The 18,919-nt window shown below is 42.5% G+C and overlaps 1 protein-coding gene across 1 annotated transcript; it reads right to left on the bottom strand.

Moving 5' to 3' along the window:
• Nucleotides 1–291: 291 nt before the first annotated feature.
• Nucleotides 292–17,628, bottom strand: LOC118278662 (serine protease snake-like). The gene is made up of 10 exons (XM_050703886.1): nucleotides 17,327–17,628; nucleotides 11,323–11,429; nucleotides 10,815–10,882; nucleotides 10,052–10,116; nucleotides 9,179–9,339; nucleotides 8,210–8,322; nucleotides 7,604–7,756; nucleotides 3,444–3,573; nucleotides 2,270–2,401; nucleotides 292–484 (listed from the first exon to the last, which is right to left on the bottom strand). The coding sequence occupies exons 1-10, from the start codon at nucleotides 17,412–17,414 to the stop codon at nucleotides 317–319; spliced, it is 1,185 nt and encodes a 394-aa protein (XP_050559843.1). The 5' UTR covers nucleotides 17,415–17,628; the 3' UTR covers nucleotides 292–316.
• Nucleotides 17,629–18,919: the final 1,291 nt, after the last annotated feature.

The raw sequence follows: 18,919 nt of genomic DNA, 5'->3' as shown, positions 1-18,919 counted from the left end.
CCTACATATTCCTTGACTACAGAAGAGCTGTAATGTTGTAGGTTGTCTAGGAAAGTTACGGACATGCGGCGCGGCTGTTATAATGCCGTATTTGTAAAGAGTGTTCAAATTAGCTCGAAGAGAATAATGCACTTTTTGGCTTAACTACTGGGCCTATTTAGCTCATTTTTTCGTATATCGTCAGCCAAGATGATAACAAATATGTAGTTAAAATAAAGTCATAAGAAGTCTCCCTATACGCGGACGAAGCAATTGGCAGAAGCTAGTTTACCATAAATAAAACTTCAAACAAAAATATCAAAACTGTTTAATTAATCTAAGGCCAAACAACAGACTCGATCCAGTGCAAATACGTATACACCCTGGTATACAACCCAGTACTGCCGAGGATCCCACACTGTCTTCCAGTGGATGTGATGCCGATCACCGTATACTGGCAGGATGATATGTGGTACCTGTTCTGAAGAGGACCACCGCTGTCACCCTGGGGAAGAAGAAGAAGGTTTTTAATCTTCGGAGGGCTGGGTGAAATACAATGTGATAGGGGTGGGACTTCTAACCCGTTAAGGCTGAGTACTACATCTAATTTTATCGACAAAAAAAATAATATGGGGGGTTGAACCCCCTCCCCCTCAAAATAATGGCTATTACGGCGGGTTTGATACTTTATGTGATATCAAAGGTTGTATGCGTCGTAGAAACAAAAAAAAACGACAAACGGTAGCTAATAACATTGGCTAACTAATTCATTACTTTTTTCATATGTTTGATAATGTTTTGGTGAGAAAAAAAATCATTTCTGAATTATTTTTACCGAAGAAATCGCTATTTTTCAATATTTTCAATTGGGTGTTCAACCCCTCATATTATTATTTTTGTCGATAAAGTTAGATGTAGTACTCAGCCTTAACAGGTTAGAAGTCTCACCCCTATCACATTGTATAATATCCCACAAAAACATTTCATGTCAAATGTTGCCAAGACGAGACCATATAGCTCGCATTGTCAAAAAGTAATCAGATCTAGTGTGGAGCCAAGTTTGTAGGCGTGCAAACCGTGGACGTAACTAGCGAGTCGGCCGCACGGAAAGAGTTTAAAGGTGGATAGACTTTTAAGCTCAAGCCCATAATATTATGACGAATAGCAAAACGTCCATGCGGCTGACTGAATGTGCCGACTCAAATGTGATTAAACGTATTATAGCGTAAGATATTTTTTAGAAGATAAGTTATGACATAATAGAGTACTTTCTATCCAAAATTACTTTGTATATTTAACTTCTCCAGCCTTGGGTGAGGCGGGAGGGAGTGTTAGACTCTTACTTACTTACTTATTTATTCGTTTATTCGTTTCCATGGGGTAATGACAAAGCGACCACTTTTACGGGTAGGAGTCAAATGAGTGTCGTGCTGCGGGGTGACCTTACGATCACACACCTACCCACAATATTATGTTTTTCTTTTATTATGTTCTTTTTAATTGTTATCATTTATTTTTATTTATTTATAGATGTATTTTAAAATATATGTATGTATGTTTATTTTAATATTCTCATTTTTATGTTTATTTATTCTGTTAATTTATTTTACTATATTACTTGTGTATTGTTTTGTGCGTTGTCTCCGTCCGTGGGTCACTGCAAAGGGTGCCAACTGAAAACCAGTGCTGGGTACTTTCGGTGCCCAGCTCATACTGAGGTGGCAACCCTTTTGGCTTGGGCACGTTGCCACCTTGTTTTTTTTTCTTTTATCTGTTGTGTGTTTGTATGTGTTTTTATTTATTTTTTTTTTTCTATATAATTAAGTAGTGCATTTTTTTTGTGTTTTTTTTAAATGTATTAATTAATTTTACCATTTTTTTTTCTTCTATTTTGTGTTTTGTTTTGGTGCATCGTGCCCGGTGCCGAATAAATGATTTTTCTTTCTTTCTTTCTTTCTTTCTTTACTGACTAAAAACCACCCTGTTCCTACTGTTGCTTTTATATCCGAACCCCCGGTAAACCCGCTAGGTAGTCCGCAGCTCCGGATTCATCAATAACATGGAGCCTTAAATTCTGTTCACAAAAATAAACGTCATCTAAAGGTACGCGTCTACAGGCCCGCATCGCACGCAACGGATTTTAGTTTGTCTTGTATAGAAACTCATAAAACTGCGTCCACTGATCCGCATCGTACGGACCGCATCATCGGCAATGCCTACATGCGATGCGTACTGATGACGTCATACGGAATACGTACGATGCGTATGGACGCTTACCCTTAGAGCGTACCTCGCAAGTATCCCTGACTTCACCATGATGTCCATAACACATCTGTGTGCTGTAGTCGAATCCTCGTCTCAGCAGCCTGTGTTGAGGGTACAGCTTAGTACACTCTTCTTCTGGAAACTCCTCAAGGTATACCTGGAGTAGAGACAAGAGCACAAAAATAAATTAGAAAAATGTCATCTCTTGACTCGACTTGAGTGCTGTTCGTGAAATACCAATAGGTATGTTTTAATAGATTTTGCTACAAATCTTATCCAGACGAAAAAAGTGTATGGCCCAATTACCCCTTTCTAATCCCCGATTCCCTGTTGGGAAGCGCGGAGGACGCTTGCCGGAGTGAGGTTACCGGAGATCCAATGTTCTTTCTGGTCTTCCCAATCCCCGATTTCCCAACAACACTTAAATTCCTAACACCCAAAAAGCCGGCAATGCACTTGTAACGCCTCTGGTGTATCAAGTGTCCATGGGCGGCGGCGATTACTTACCATCAGGTGATCCGTCTGCTCGTTCACCAGCTTGTACCATAAAAAAGAACACGATTAACATTTGGTTGCTGGATTTCCATAGCGAATTGCCCTCCTCTGGGGTTATAAGTGTCTATGTGCGGCGCTAATAATTGCTTACCATCAGATTGTCCGTATGGTCATCTACCGCCTGTCATCTTACTAATATTATAAATGCGAATGTTTGTGAGTTTGTATTTGTCTGTATATTTGTTACTCAATCACGTCAAAATAGCTGAAGGGATCGGAGTCATATTTAGAACAGGAGTAGATTATGGTCAGCGCTAGATGCAGTTTGAGTCCAACAGGCCTATCTGGAAGTCATTGGGGGAGGCCTATGTTCAGCAGTGGACGTCTTGTGGCTGATATGATGAGATTGAGGTCTGGATACATTTTTTTTTTTTTTTTGAGGGGGAAAATCGTCCAAAGGCTTCTCCCGCCTAGGGCGAGGCGAGAGGGAGTGTCAGACTCTTACTGACTAAAAACCACCCCGTTCCTACTCCTGCTTTTCTAGCCGGAGCCCCGGTAAACCCGCTATGTAGTCCGCAGCTCCGGATCAGGCATCAGCCCTACTGGGCCTCATCTGTGTTGGCTCTTTGAGGCGGTCTGGATACAAGGGAATGCGGGCAAAACCCCTGGCAGAAGTTAGTCAATGAATAAAAACAATTACGAACGGATTGCAGTGTGTCAGCTAATTCTCTCCGGCGCCCCAGGGCTCCCCAGCCGGTGGCTACAGCCTTGTTGTCGTTTGCCACCTCCTCGAAGTGTAAGCAGGCTGGTCTCACTCCCTCGGAGAAGGTAACCCTGAAACCATATATGGACGCTGATAAGCAATAATATGTTAACCCACAAAAAATTGGTTTTGGAACTTTTGATGAATTCTGATAGTACCACACACATTTTATACATATTTAGCAAAAGAGCTTTAAGTCAAATAAAATAAAATAGTATGGAAAAAAAACATACTATTAAGTTAAAACAAACTATAAAATATAGCATTAATTATATCACCCTGAAATCATGGTTAATTATGTTATCGGCTTACTCACGTAACTGTTTTACGAGGAACTCGACTAGTTTCAAGTCATGCTTTCTTTTTTTGATGGGGATAATCATCTAATGACTTCTCCCGCCTTGGGCGAGCCGAGAGGGAGTGTCAGACTCTTCTTATATATAAAAATGAATCGCTAAAAGTGTTGGTAAGCGCATAACTCGAGAACGCCTGGACCAATTTGGCCAATTCTTTTTTTGTAATATTCGTCGAAGTTCAAGGATGGTTTTTACGGCGAGAAAATATCAAATAATTGACGGAAAAGCCCTAAAAACAGCCCTTTTCTTTATCCCATACAAACGTTTTCTAACTAATACGTAGACTCAATTTGAGCTTTATTGCTATTGGATAAAGTTCATATTTCTATTGGATACTAAAAAACAAATGCTATTGGATAAGTGTGCATTGGAGACTTGGAGCACAGAATCCCTACTAATATTATAAATGCGAAAGTAACTCTGTCTGTCTGTAATTACGCTTTCATGCCTAAACCAGTGAACCGATTTTGATGAAATTTGGTACTGAGATAGAATAGACCTTACTTGATGCATTTTATTGCAAAAAAATAGCGGAGAAAGGGTAAAAATAGGGGATCAATGGTCATATGGAAATTCGTCATTTTCAAAGTTGTAACAGTGGACCTTTGTATTTAGACACTTAAAGATAAACGAAAGAACATAGGCTACTTTTTATTGCAAAAAAATAGGGGAGAATGGATTTTTTAAGCTGTAACAGTGAAATTTTGTATTTAGACACTTAATAAGGAGCGAAAGCACATAGGCTACTTTTTAATAAAAAGGGTAGAAGGCGTAGAATGCTTGATAGAGGAGATTAATGTTTGCTTGAAAATTCGTCATTTTCGTTAATACGTTGCCTGTGGCTTCATTCGCGTATACATATCTTTAAAAATGCTAACAGTAACATATTCTCAAGTAATTCACATTTTACATGACATACGGGAGCATTTTGACCACTAACACCACTACGCGGACGAAGTCGCGGGCAAAAGCTAGATGTTTTCAATAAACGTTCATGTCAAATATTTGTTGTCCATCCTGTCAAATACTGTAAATAATGATTGACGTTTATGCATAAACTATTTGAAAAAGGTAAATAAACAATTGTCTGTATTTTTTTTAAATCTATTGAACATGTTGAAAAGTGCATTAAGCACTAATAGAAACTCCTCAAATATTTATGCGTGCGTTCAAAAATAATGACAAATTATCAACAGTTACGCGTGTGTTCAGAAATTTATTTTGTGTAAATTAAAGTTTCTATTCACGTTTTCGAACAAACGATACTCTTTCAATATAGTCTATTGCTGTGAATGACATTGACATTCGTATTGCGCGATTTTTAAAATATGCAAAATTAAATGTATATTTTTCAATATTTCTGAGAGATTATCTTAATATTTTTTCGAGTTTTAAAGACTAAGAAGATTTTTATTTGTTTGTTCAATCAAGGTAAGTTCACATCTTCATATTGATTTTTAGTAACTTTTGGTGACTACACAATACTACAATTTGGTATACATGGTTATGCAGAAAATGTATGAGAGCTTTTTATTTTCAGTTGAAATTTCGTTTTTAACAATGCTACCACCCAGACGTACAAGCTTAGGCCGCAGAACTCGAAATACGGCAAGTCAAAGAAATATAAGAGCAAATCAAACTGATCGGCAACGCGAAGCGCGAAATGAACTTGAACTGAATCGATATCAAGATAGAAATGTTGTGTTTAACCCCACAAAGCTGCATTCAGTTATAATGTGGCAATTGATTACAGTTCAGAGCAAATTGTTGCTATTGGACTAATGAACATTGTGTGTCCACATTGGGATTGAAATTCAAAAATGAAGCCTCTGGATTGTGTTGCGCCAGCGGCCAAGTCAAATTGACGCCATTGGTACCGCCACCAGAGTAACTACATTCATTGGTTAATTTTTGGACTCATATCCAGCAGTACAATAATTGCTTTCTAATGACATCATTTGGGGCAACAAAAGTTATACGAGACAATTTTATGCCTACTTTTAGTAAGTAAGTATAATGGCAAACGTTTTTTTTTTAGTTTTAAAACCATGTAGCTGGTGCAAAATATATCGAGTCAGTGATGTGTTTATTTTGTAAACAATAAGTCACATACATAATAATAGTCTATAATCCGAAGACTTAATCAGCAACATTTTATAACATGTTGTATTTAATAGTGGCATGAGCAAGATGTTCTTGGTAAAGCCTACTACCTAAAGCTGCCGTGGAAGGCTATTTAATGTCGAGGTTTAAAGTAGTTTTAATTTGAAATGATATAAAGTATTGTGGCAGTATTTTGCGAGCCACATGGTAGTACAATTTGCTATACAATTACCTGTATACAGATTTATATTCTTGCAGATTCAGGAATTCAAATATATCATCAAACAGGTTCCTTATTGCCAGTGCCTGTTGAAGACTATACATTTTTGCAAATATATTTTATGGACAATTCAGCAAGAGAAGTCGATCAGCGTTGCGCACACAACAACTCAGTAAAAGATCAATTGTGATGAACAACTTCAAACATGTTTCCATCAACACAATGAATTAGAATAGTTGCATTATTCACAAATGCATTAGACCGCATGCCATCAGATAAGCACAAAATTGTCATCAGAGCCGATAAGGCCCCTGCAGGACAAAATGCTGGACATTTTAATGTGCCAACAATTGATAAAGAGCGCGCGTGGTATTGAGCTCAGTGTTTACTTAAAAATGCCAATTCTTCAATAGCAATTTGTAAAACAATTAGCGAAATTATTGAATCCTATGGAATAAACATAAACATATTATGAAAATATATTTTGTTTTTTATTAAAATAGTAAACTCCTTTTCAGGTATAGTGAGACCAGGAAATTATGGATTCATTATTATATGGAGGATATTATTAATTCCAGTTCAAATTGAATAGGGACTCATACATAGCTCAGCTATACAAAATAAAGTAGAGCATCATTGCTACGCGAAAGCGGTACGAAGTTCGCTGGGTCAGCTAGTACTAAATAAAAACCACCCCGTTCCTACTCCTGCTTCTTGAGCCGGAGCTCCGTTAAACCCGCTAGGTAGTCCGCAGCTCCGGATGCCGTGCTAGAGGCTCATATCCATGAGCAGCATTCCGCGACACACGACGCGGCGACTCTCGCGCCCTCTGCCTTGAATCACACGCACTTTCCAGCGCGATGTTAGCAAGTTAAACTAGTCGAGTTCCTCGTCAAACAGTTCCATGAGCCGATACCGTAATAATTAATTTAGTATGTCTCACGAAAGTTATAATAAACTCTTATCTTAAACTAGCTACTTCCGCGCGGTTTCACCCGCTCTGCTCAGCTCCTATTGGTCATAGCGTGATGTTTTATAGTCTATAGCCTTCCTCGATAAATGCACTATCCAACACAAAAAGAATTATTCAATTCGGACCAGAAGTTTCGGAGATTAGCGCGTTCAAACAAACAAACAAACAAACAATCAAACAAACTCTTCAGCTTTATAATATTAGAAGATAACATATTTAAGATGTTCTAAAATTCGTAAAAGATTACCGGGGTTCCGGCTCAAAACAGGAGAGAGAACGACGTGGTTTTAAGTCAGTAAGAGTCTGACAACTCCCTCTTGCCTCACCAAAAGCGGGAGAAGACATTGGATAAAAAGGTGTTCTTGTATCTGCCACGGGTTTAATGGGAGATAGTGTTGTGTTAACAGTGTGACTGGACAATCTATACTGCTTGAGGATTTGTAACTTACCGGGTTTGACTCTCGAGTAACGCAATATCATTGTATTTAGATGGGGGCTTATATCCAGGGTGCGCGATGATCCTCTTTACATGGTACTTCTGCCAAAGATCTGAAGGATCAGTCCGCTTCAGGATTCCTAAAGCTACATACTTCACCTGACCTCTGAAAAAATATAATTATTTTTTAATAAACTTTGTGCTCCGTCGTAGGCAGCATCATTGCTTACCTCCAGGCGAAATAGTGAATGTACACCCACTTTTTACCACTTGTGTCCCGTGTATATAAGTAATAGGGGGTGAGCCTATTGCCATATACCGGGCACAATTCCAGACTCCGTGCTACTACTGAGAAATTTTCGAAAAACTGAAAAAAGCCCAGTACTACTTTGCCCGACCCGGAAATCGAATCCGAGACCCCTTGTCCGGTAGTCGCACTTGCGAGCATTTGACCAACGAGGCAGTCTTGCATGTAATAACATGGGACTTATAAAGCAAATTGTGAAAATTGGGTGTACATTGACATTATGTGCCATGATGTGCACCTCTGCCTACTCCTCCGAGGATAAAAAGACGTTAAGACCAGTCTAAACAGACCTCATAAGAAAGGAATACTCACAGAGAAGGGCTGGAGATACAGTGGCCAGCGGTCAGGATGAAGTTTTCGCTGATCAGAGACCCAGCGCAGATCCACTGAGCTGAATCTTCGTCGAACCCGTAGCCTAGTAAAGCCTGTTGAAATTCCGTATCATGAAACAATGAAACAGATTAGCCGTCAGAATCCAACAGATGGCAGTATGTAAAATTTGTCATGGTATGATGATGAATTGCACAACTTGATTCCCCCTAGTCCTTTCCAACATCGAACCACAAGACAATTGGCGAAACGCCACCGCTTCATGGTAAATATCCCACCCACTCGCACAAAGCGCTTCGCTTCAAGCTTCCTTGTGCGAACTGCTAGGGAGTGGAACTCCTTGCCGGAGTCTGTGTTTCCTGATGGGTATAACCTGGGTATCTTCAAAGCCCGAGTTAACAGGTTGCTTATGGGCAGCCGTGCTCCATCGTAGACTTACCATCAGGCGAGATCCAGACCCATCAAACGTAAGAAAAAAAAAATGTGAAAAAACCGTTGCAGGTCCTGTGCACCAGGATCTACAGTAGATACAATCATGAAAACACCGGAACACTGAAGTCCGGCGCGTCCCAGGGATATGAATAATAGTCTTGGACTCCGCAACAAAATAAATTCGAAGATACTAGCAAAACCCGGGCAAACTCCGTTTCGCCACCAATGATTTTCTCTGCTTTTTTCTTAATTTTTATTGAATTTTCTTTCTATAAACCTCACGGAGCCCGAAACTTTTCTAACGAATGCAAAACCGTGTAAATCGGTTCGTGCGTTCTGAAGTTATAGCGTCAGGAAGGAAAACCCGACTTATTTTTAACCGACTTCAAAAAAAGGAGGAGGTTCTCAATTCGACTGTATTTTTTTTTATGTTTGTTACCTCGTAACTTGCGACTGGGTGAACCGATTTTCATGATTCTTTTTTTATATTATAGGAGATAAAAAATTCTATAGTTTTACCATGTGAGGAAATTCGTTTCGTTCCGCGTCGTTTCCACCAACCACTCCTACAGCAGTTGGGCGTGGTACATAGCAGTTCCTCTCGGGATCCAAGTCCTTGGCTATCGTGGCGGTGAAGTGGTCACCACAAGGTTCCAACTCCTGCATGTAATCCAGGCATTCTGAAATAACATTTTTTTTTTAAACGTTGGCCCACATTAGAATTTTCTCCTGTGTCGTGGGTGCGTTTACAAACATACAATTTCACATGCACAAGACACCCAGACCCGAAACAACGATTTGTGGATCACACAAAGAGTTGCTCCGTGCGGGAATCGAACCCGCTACCCGTTGCGCGGCAGCCAGTTGCCCAGCCACCGCACCAACCATGCAATCGATTCGAATTCATCATCATCAACATCAGCACCTAACTATAGACCTTTCAAGTGTGAGAGCCATGCTTCGGCACTACTGGACCGGCTCGACCGGAGTGATATCACGACCGAGCAGAAAACCGACGTGAAATATCGCTTGCGTTGTGCGAGTGAGGTTACCGGAGGCCTAATGTTCTTCTTTATCCCCGATTCCCCAACAACCCTTAAATTCCTGACCCTCAAAAGGCCTGCAACACACTTGTAACAGCTCTAGTGTTTCGGATGTCCATGGGCGACGGCGATTGCTTACCATCAGGTGATACGTACCTATATACTTAACATACAACAGGGTGAGTGGTAATAAGTGAACGATATTTAAACACGTGATTGTACTCAAGATTACAAACAACTTTCCCGAAGAAACTTTTTATATTTTTATCGCAATAATAAAACAACAAAGCGTGCGCGTACTTTCGCATGATCAGCTATCGGAAGACTAGTAGGTATGTTTTCTACTTACTGTCTCTGGCTTTCTGTCCGGTTCGAAAATACCATTTGCCACTGGTCTGACTAATATACATGTTTCTGAAATAAATAAACACATACATAATTACTTAAGTTATAAATACTTAAGTTAAATTATAATTATAGCTAATTTCTTCGGTCAGAAGTTAAGCATTGCCATACAACGTGGCAATGCGGCCAGTCTTCTAGGAACGCCAAAAGGAGAGAAAAATAAATCCTTTAGGCGTTCCCAGAGGCTATTTTGTTTTTTTCTTCTTATTATTATTTAGTCTATATAATATATATTATGTTTGTCACCATGTAGTTATAAATAAAGGGATTTTTCTACACTTAGGTATAACAGAAAATAGCTTTGTTCCTTAAGAATGCGCTGTTCCAAGTGTTAGTGTGCTTTTTCACTAGAGATGTGCTTTATAGCTATGCTACGAAGATTTAATAGCTAAGCTGTGAAACTATGTGACCGTTTCCACTGATACTAAGCTGTGTAGCTGTGCGAGGAAGATGCGCAGCTAGAGTATGCGACCGGAGTGATACCACGGCCTCACAGATAACCGACGTGAAAAAACTGCTTGTGTTGTGTTTCCAATCTTCCCAATCCCCGATTCCCCAAAAACCCTTAAATTTCTAAACCCCAAAGGCTGGCAACGCACTTGAAACGGCTCTGATGCTTCGGGTGTCCATAAGCGGCGGCGATTGCTTACCATCAGGTGATTCGTCTGGTCGTTTACCGTTTAAATAAATTAAATTATTTTCCTTACCTCGTATCGTTGACAAGTTCACAGTCTGTGCAGCAAATAATTGGTGTTTCCCCTTGGTATCTGCATAACTGCAATGAAGAGATATTAAAAAAATAACCACCACACGATGCCAAACCTGGATCTGTCCTTAAAAAAGACCAAGGGGCTTACTTGCAACGTCACGCCTTTTAACCCCGAAGGGGTAGGCAGAGGTGGAGATTATGGCACGTAATGCCGCTATACAATGTGCACCCACTTTTCACCATTTGTGTTATAAGTCCCATGTAATAGGGGGTGAGCCTGTTGCCATATAACACACAATTTCAGACTCCGTGCTACTACTGAGAAATTTTAGAAAAACCGAAAAATGCCCAGTAGGTAATACTTTGGCTGACCCGGGAATCGAACCCGAGACCCCTTGTTCGATTGTCGCAGTAATAAATCCAACAATTAGAGCGCCGAACGCGCTCTCTTTACAATTACTTTAAACGTAAAGCTAACTCATATTAAGGGTACAGGACACTCTTACTGGAGGATACTTCTTATCCTTGACATCCTGGACGGCAGTGAGGCAGGTGTAGATGCTGGTGCAGACACCTTCCACGCCATCCCTGATGCACTTCGACCCTGGCAGACCTGCAGTAGTCACAATGTATTTAAAATACTCATTAAAATCAACGATTTGACGTTGAATCCTAACTTAATACTGATACCCGCTGCTTCGCTCATGCGGATTATGGATTAAGTAAAAGTAGCCTTTTTTTGAGGGGGGAAAATCATCCAATGACTTCTCTCGCCTTAGGCGAGGCGAGAGGGAGTGTCAGACTCTTACTGACTAAAAACCACCCCGTTCCTACTCCTGCTTTTCGAACCAGAGGCCCGGTAAACCCGCTAGGTAGTCCGCAACTCTGGATCAGGCATCAGCCCTACTGGGCCCCATCTGTGGTGGTCTGATGGCTCTTTGAGGCGCGCGCGGAACGCGACGCGCCGTACGCACGGGTCCGGATCTGGTCGGGCGGCGAGCAACCCCTGCTCGCCGTCCGCAGACCCGCACAAGTAAAAGTAGCCTAAGTGGGGGAAATCATCCATTGACTTCTCCCGCCTTGGGTGCGGCGGGAGGGAGTGTCAGACTGAATGTGAATCGTTTCGTCTTGGTTCCGACATTATAAACAAAAACGTGACGGCACAGCGTCTAACGGCACCGCGCAAACTCGTACTAAGAGTACTGTGCGGGTCGGAGGGATCAGGGTGTGGATCGTTTCCTCGACGTACCCGCGATGTGGTCAGGGAGCCAGTGGACTGTATGATGTTGGTGGAGAAATAACTCTAGTACTGATTTTACTCAATACTTTATTCCATAGGTTACAAATAAATGATGTTAACACCGTAGTGGATTCCCTTACGCGACTACTTAATCAACTAACACACTCTGACGATACATTGACTTTTACGTAACAGGATAATTACGACACTTACATAATGACGTTCATTGACACACTGAGGACGTCTCGAAAGGAGTCGTCCTTATATAGGCGGGCCGCGCAAACAAGATCGTTCCTGTCCTGGGCCAACGTCGCGGGCGTTCTGCGTTACGAACAAGTTCGTGCAAGCCCAGGAGCATGTTTAAACCAGACAGCGGCGGCGCGGAACAAAGGATCGCCGCCGCTCACCTTTGATATTCGTGTTTAAACATGCTTTTTAACAGGAACGATCATGTTTGATACATGTCGCGGGCGGCTCGCCACCTTTGCATTTCTGTCGTGCACATTTCTCCCGCCGTCGCCATCTGGCGACTCCTTGGTGGGCACGACAATGCGCTCCGCGGTCTTCGGAGTACGGGCCCTTTGGTCACTCGTACCTCTTCATTTCCGTCTGGTAGCACCTGCGTTACCACCCTTCCTTTGGGCCAGGTGTTACGTTGAAGTTCAGGGTCGGAGATCACGACGACGTCTCCAACCTTGGGTGATGTGCTGCTGCCGAGGTCTCCCGCCGGTTTCATAGGCGCGGCAGGCACTCACGTTCCCGTCTTCGCCAATTCGGCGACACCGGTGGTACGAGCTTCCAGCTTAAAGACCACGCATGTGACTCACTACCTAAACCTAAGCTAACCTAAAGCGCTTAAGGCGCTTTCACCTAAGTCCCTATCAGCCGCTTAGGTAGCGTTGTCACTACATACATTCTAGACTAGCCTATTATTCTTATACTTATTGGCTAACCTATATTTTTACTTATATCTAAATGTTAACCTATACCTAATACCTATAAACTTTAGTCTAGTTGCTAGCTAAGTCTACGCTAAGAGCTAGCTATTCCTAATACCTATATCTATGACATAGACCTATATCTATATCTATAAATTAACCTAATTCCTAATACCTATATGTCTTTGTGCCTATCTACAGCTACACATATAGGACCATAATAATTTAATACATTTGGCCGTACATGATTGACCAAACGGGAGTACGGGTACTTAGGATTCCCGCTATTACGTAACTTCATTAACTTGTTCTTACGTGCGCATACAGGAGGGTTTATTATTTCTTTATTCACGTCCTGTATCGCTTTTATTTTCCCGCGCGAACGTGAAGTACCTGCGCCGGCGCTGTGAGTACTTATCACTGATAACGGGCTGTCGCCGGACGTCGCTTTGTTATTTCGTATGGCGGCGATTACTTTTGATTTTTCGGCGCGTTGTTTATTCTTATCTAGGCGTTCTAGGGTGCCTAGATGAGACTTGAGTAGTGTAGGTGCAACTTGTTTTCTTTTCTTGAAGCTTCTACCGGGCAATCTTCGACTCTTCTGTTCTAGGATGCCTAAGGTGTCCTGTGGTAGGTCCTCTCTAGGTATCCTAGGTTCTAAACATGGTGGTTCTGAATTGAAGTTCATCACGGTTTCTTCAACTGGTTCTACATTTTCTTTAATTGTAATGTGGCCGCAGAATGTACTTGTGTCTTTATTTCCTGTGTACTGACATCCATGTAAAACCCAACCGAGCTTTGTGTACGATGCTACCGGTTGGTCGCGCGCACCTGTCCGTGTCTTCGTGGCTTCTAACAAGTGCCAGTTGTCTTGACCAATCAAAATCATTGGTCGCGCGTGTTCATAAACAAGAGTGCTACGTATGTCATCTAAATGCCTACAATTCTTTAGATCTTCGGTATGTACAGTCTGCGCTGTGACATCCAGCCTAGTTACGGTGCGCGCCGCCTCTATCTTCTGTGGGGCGCTATGGTACTTGCCTTGTATGTGGAGGCTCACGGTACGGCTTCGCTCGTGCTTGATCTCTGTACCTAAGCCTTGTATGCACATAGAACTCTCTGGCCCATCTGCACCTAGGATGTCTGCTGCTGACGCGTCTAACAAGGTGACTGTACTCCCATCATCTAACAAGGCGTATGTATGTATCCTAGCATGTGGTCCGCTCAACGTCACAGGTACAATCTTCAAATACGCGCGGCGGTTGTGAGGCGAAGTTGTTTCCCGCGCTGACGTCACGGATTCGTGTGTCGTCATCGCTGGCGGCGCGGGCGCCGCTGTGTTTACATTACGCTCTTTGTGCAACAGTTTGTGATGCTTCATGTTGCATTCCTTTACGTCACAAGTAGGCGCTCTGCACATATTTCTTCTGTGTTTACTTCTTAAACATCTAAAACACATGTTATTTGATTTCGCTATATTCCATCGCTTATCTATGTCTAGCTCCTTATATTTACTGCAGTCTGGTAACTTGTGGCCGTGCTGCTTGCATGCCGGGCATCGCTCACTTGATGTTTTCTTGCGAGTGTTCACCATAAACGTGCGCTCAACTCTGCGCCGTCGTCGTTCATCAATGGCCTTATCACTATCCCGCTCCGGCAGTGCGTACGCGCTACACTTGTCGGCCTCTTCATTCAAGAACATAGATAAGAGCTTTAATACGGGAGTATCTTCAAGCTTTTTATTTGCCGCGTAATCGTACCATTTATTTTTTAATATTGGCGTTAACTTATCTATTATAGATCGCGACATTTCGGGGCTGTGTAAATAGTGAATTCTTTTTAGTGCTTCTATTGTACCTACTGTGTTTGCAATACGGCTAGCAAATATACAAATATCCCTAGGGTCATCCTTTAATCTAGGTAATAATTTTACTTTCTCTAATTCGGTCATTATCAAGGCCTCAGGTCTACCAAAACGTCTTTCTAGTGCATCTAGAATGACCTGAGGGTCAGATTGACTAAATAGTAGGCACTCTACAGCTTCCTTTGCGGCGCCTCTGAGGCTTAACCTAATCCTAGCAATATTTTCTACGCTAGAAAAATACGTGTGTGAGTCGCAATACGCGGCCTTATACGCTATCCACTCACCGGGTTTTCCGTCGAAGACTGGTAGCCGCTGCATGTACTTCGGGGGCTCTCTCGAACTGCGCATGACCTGCGCTAGTGCCGCGGCTAGTGTTCCTACGTCTATCAGTTTTTCACTAACATTGCCGTGTGATACTTCACTCGCGATATTGCCCTTTGTTTGCGCACACACACTTTCACGCACTTTGCCGTAGCCGTCGTCGTCTCGCAGCGGCTGTGCGCCCGCCGGGGCGCCGGTGTACGTCGCTCTCGCTGCGTGGGCTGCGTCTCTGCTGATTCTCCCGCCGCTGGCGTCGTGAGGCGGCGGGCGAGTCTCACCTCCGGGTGGCGGCGCGGGTCGCGCTAGCCACGTTCCAATTCTTACCGAAGCGAGGTCGTCCTCCAGCTCTTCGTCGTCGCTCGACTCAGCTTCGACTCTGAGGCGCTGCAGCTGTATTTCTTTCAGCCTTCGTTCTGCCTGCGCTTGCTGTACATTCATGTCAGCCAGCTGTAGTTGTTCTATGGCCTCTAGCTCTGCGAGGCGCTTCTTTTTCGAACACGTAGAACGGCGTGACTTAGTATCGCTAGGCTTGAGTGTGGCGTCAATGTTGGTAGTCGCTGTAGACCCGCTTCCTGTGTCCGTCACTCGGACCGAGCTCGATTCTGGTGCCGGGGTGGTGGCACCCGGTCCGGCGGTCACGGAAAGCTCTTGCTGGGTCTGCTCTCCTTTGGACTCTCCACTACGGCTACGTGTTAGCACCATGTTGCTGGAACTTGATCCGGCTCGAAGGACCAGAATGTACGGGTCGGAGGGATCAGGCTGTGGATCTATTCCTCGACGTACCCGTGATCCGGCTCGAAGGACCAGAATGTGCGGGTCGGAGGGATCAGGGTGTGGATCGTTTCCTCGACGTACCCGTGATGTGGTCAGGGAGCCAGTGGACTGTATGATGTTGGTGGAGAAATAACTCTAGTACTGATTTTACTCAATACTTTATTCCATAGGTTACAAATAAATGATGTTAACACCGTAGTGGATTCCCTTACGCGACTACTTAATCAACTAACACACTCTGACGATACATTGACTTTTACGTAACAGGATAATTACGACACTTACATAATGACGTTCATTGACACACTGAGGACGTCTCGAAAGGAGTCGTCCTTATATAGGCGGGCCGCGCAAACAAGATCGTTCCTGTCCTGGGCCAACGTCGCGGGCGTTCTGCGTTACGAACAAGTTCGTGCAAGCCCAGGAGCATGTTTAAACCAGACAGCGGCGGCGCGGAACAAAGGATCGCCGCCGCTCACCTTTGATATTCGTGTTTAAACATGCTTTTTAACAGGAACGATCATGTTTGATACATGTCGCGGGCGGCTCGCCACCTTTGCATTTCTGTCGTGCACAAGTACAGTCCCCAAAATCATTTTGACTAAACAGTCCGTGTGTTCATTAGTGCCCAAACAAGGAAACTTTAGTTTGACCTTGATATTATTTACTTCTAGGTATATAAGCTAATCTTAAAATAATAAATTATTCAACAATAATACAATAACTAATCAAGGAAGTTAATGAAATTAATACATAGATAAATATATATGTACATTAATACATAGATAAATATACAGTATGGAGATCACTCATATGACTTAAATGAAACTACAAGTAGTACTCGTCCACAGAAGCATAATACAACAACATATTTCTACAAAAACCGAAAAGAAAAGAAATTGACACAAAATAAATAATTAAATTAATCAAGTATAAAATTCTGTGTGAACAGCTCCATGTTCCTTGACCACAGAAGAGCTGTAATGTTGTAGGTTGTCTAGGAATGTTACGGACGATCTCCGGCCATCGTAACTGGCCTGTCGTATCTGTGGACGGCGAGCAAGGGTAGCTCATCGCCCGAACAGAACCAGACCCGTGCGTACGGCGCCGAGCGTTCCGCGCGCACCTCAAAGAGCCATCAGACCACCACAGATGAAGCCTAATAGAGCTGTCGCCTGATCCTGAGCTACGGACTACCTAGCGGGTTTACTGGGGCTGCAGCTCGAAAAGCAGGAGCAGGAACGGGGTGGTTTTTAGTCAGTAAGAGTCTGACACTCCCTCTCGCCTCATCCAAGACGGGACAAGACACTGAATGATTTTCCCCCCTAAAAAAAGTAGTAGGACTAAAAGAAACATAATTTTGAAATACTTACCTTCAGGACTATCCATAAACTCCATGTTATCATCAGCCAAACCACATTTACAAAGAAGAAATAAAAAGAAAATTATTTTGAGAATCATTTTTTGTTTTGTTTATTTAGACGCGATTATCTCCAAAACGAATGGTTTGATTTTGAAAATTCTTTTTGTATATGATAGCTTGTTTAAAGAGGAAGATTTTGATATATGTATCATCACGCTAGGTCTTGTAGGAACCGAGTAGAAGTGTATAAACGCGACGCATGTAGTGTTAACTTTAAATACAACCTTTTGTTAAGACTAGTAAGAATCTAATGGTGTTTTATTGAAATAAATACATTATATACATACTAGACTATATACTCAAACAAATATAAATTTTATCCTCTTTCCAGTGATTTTAGCAAAGCAAGTCTTAGCATTAGTTTTTTATAAGGCAAAGTGAACTTTAAAGCTTTAGACGTAAAGTTGTTTTTTCTTTCTTATGACATTTCGAAGGCTATTTTGAGGTCATTGAAACGATTAATTTTATAAAGCTCTAGCATGCAAATAGGAACTTTATTATCTAGGTCGGAAAGTTAATTTTTAATTGATCTTATTTTAGTATTTTTGTTTTTTAATTTGCTATTCAAAAATGAATCCTAAAGCTTAGCTTTTATGAACGATTTTCACATGAAATTAGTGATGATTTTTTGCTAATATCAATCTTGGCTATTTGAAATATCTATGACATTTCTAGACATGAATGATGTTTATTATATGGAACTAGAAACTCTGGCGTGGTTTAAGCTTACTAGCTTGTACCAGTTCCAAGCTGTAGAAACTAGGTACGGAGTACTACCTACTTACTACGCTCCTTTACAGGTATACTTGACTTTAAAGTCCTATGTTTACTTAAGGGATCCGCATTTCTTCATCGCAATCGGTCTTGAGCTTCCCGCTTCACCTCGTTCCACGTCATTCCGATGCCCGCCGCTTCTGCCAATATGGTGCGACGCCTGGTCCAAGGTACATGGGCATAAATAAATACCTAATATCTACCTAAGTGTGGGAGAGCCATGCTTCGATACTGCTGGGCCGGGTCGACCGGCGTGATACCAAACAACGCTTGCGTTGTGTGTGAGGTTACCGGAGGCCCAATTACTCCCCTTCGCAATCTTCCTAATACCCAATCCCCCAACAACCCTAAATTCCTAACCCCCAAAAGACCGGCAACGCACTTGTAACGCCTCTAGTGTTTTGGGTGTCCATGGGCGGCGGCGATTGCTTACCGTCAGGTGAACCGTCTGCTCGTTTACCGACTTAAACATAGGTACAGTGCCGGCGTTAGGGGGGGGCGACATGGGCCGATGGCCCAGGGCGACAAAGTCTGGGGGGCGCCAATAAAATGAAAAACTACTACTAACACTTGATATTGCTTCCCTCAAGTGGGCGCCACAATATTTGCGCCCGGGGTGTCAGTGGCCCCTACGCCGGCACTGCATAGGTACATACATAACCACACGCCTGTCTCCTATGGTGGGTAGGCAGAGACAATAGAACGCTACGATTTTTACACACCTCTTTCGCTTCATCAACAACATGTTTACAGGCTTATACCTACCATA

Source organism: Spodoptera frugiperda, chromosome 24 (genome assembly GCF_023101765.2).
Source record: "Spodoptera frugiperda isolate SF20-4 chromosome 24, AGI-APGP_CSIRO_Sfru_2.0, whole genome shotgun sequence".
Taxonomy (NCBI): Eukaryota; Metazoa; Arthropoda; class Insecta; order Lepidoptera; family Noctuidae; genus Spodoptera; species Spodoptera frugiperda.
Note: the sequence above shows the minus strand (reverse complement) of the source record. Positions and strands in the feature narration are given on the sequence as shown.

Coding starts and splice junctions, on each gene's coding strand:
- LOC118278662 (XM_050703886.1), bottom strand. CDS start 17,414: ATGATTCTCAAAATAATTTTCTTTTTATTTCTTCTTTGTAAATGTGGT. Junction 9,340..10,051: donor CGGACAGAAAGCCAGAGACA/GTAAGTAGAAAA, acceptor ATGTTATTTCAG/AATGCCTGGATTACATGCAG. Junction 485..2,269: donor AAGTCAGGGATACTTGCGAG/GTACGCTCTAAG, acceptor CTTCTTCCCCAG/GGTGACAGCGGTGGTCCTCT.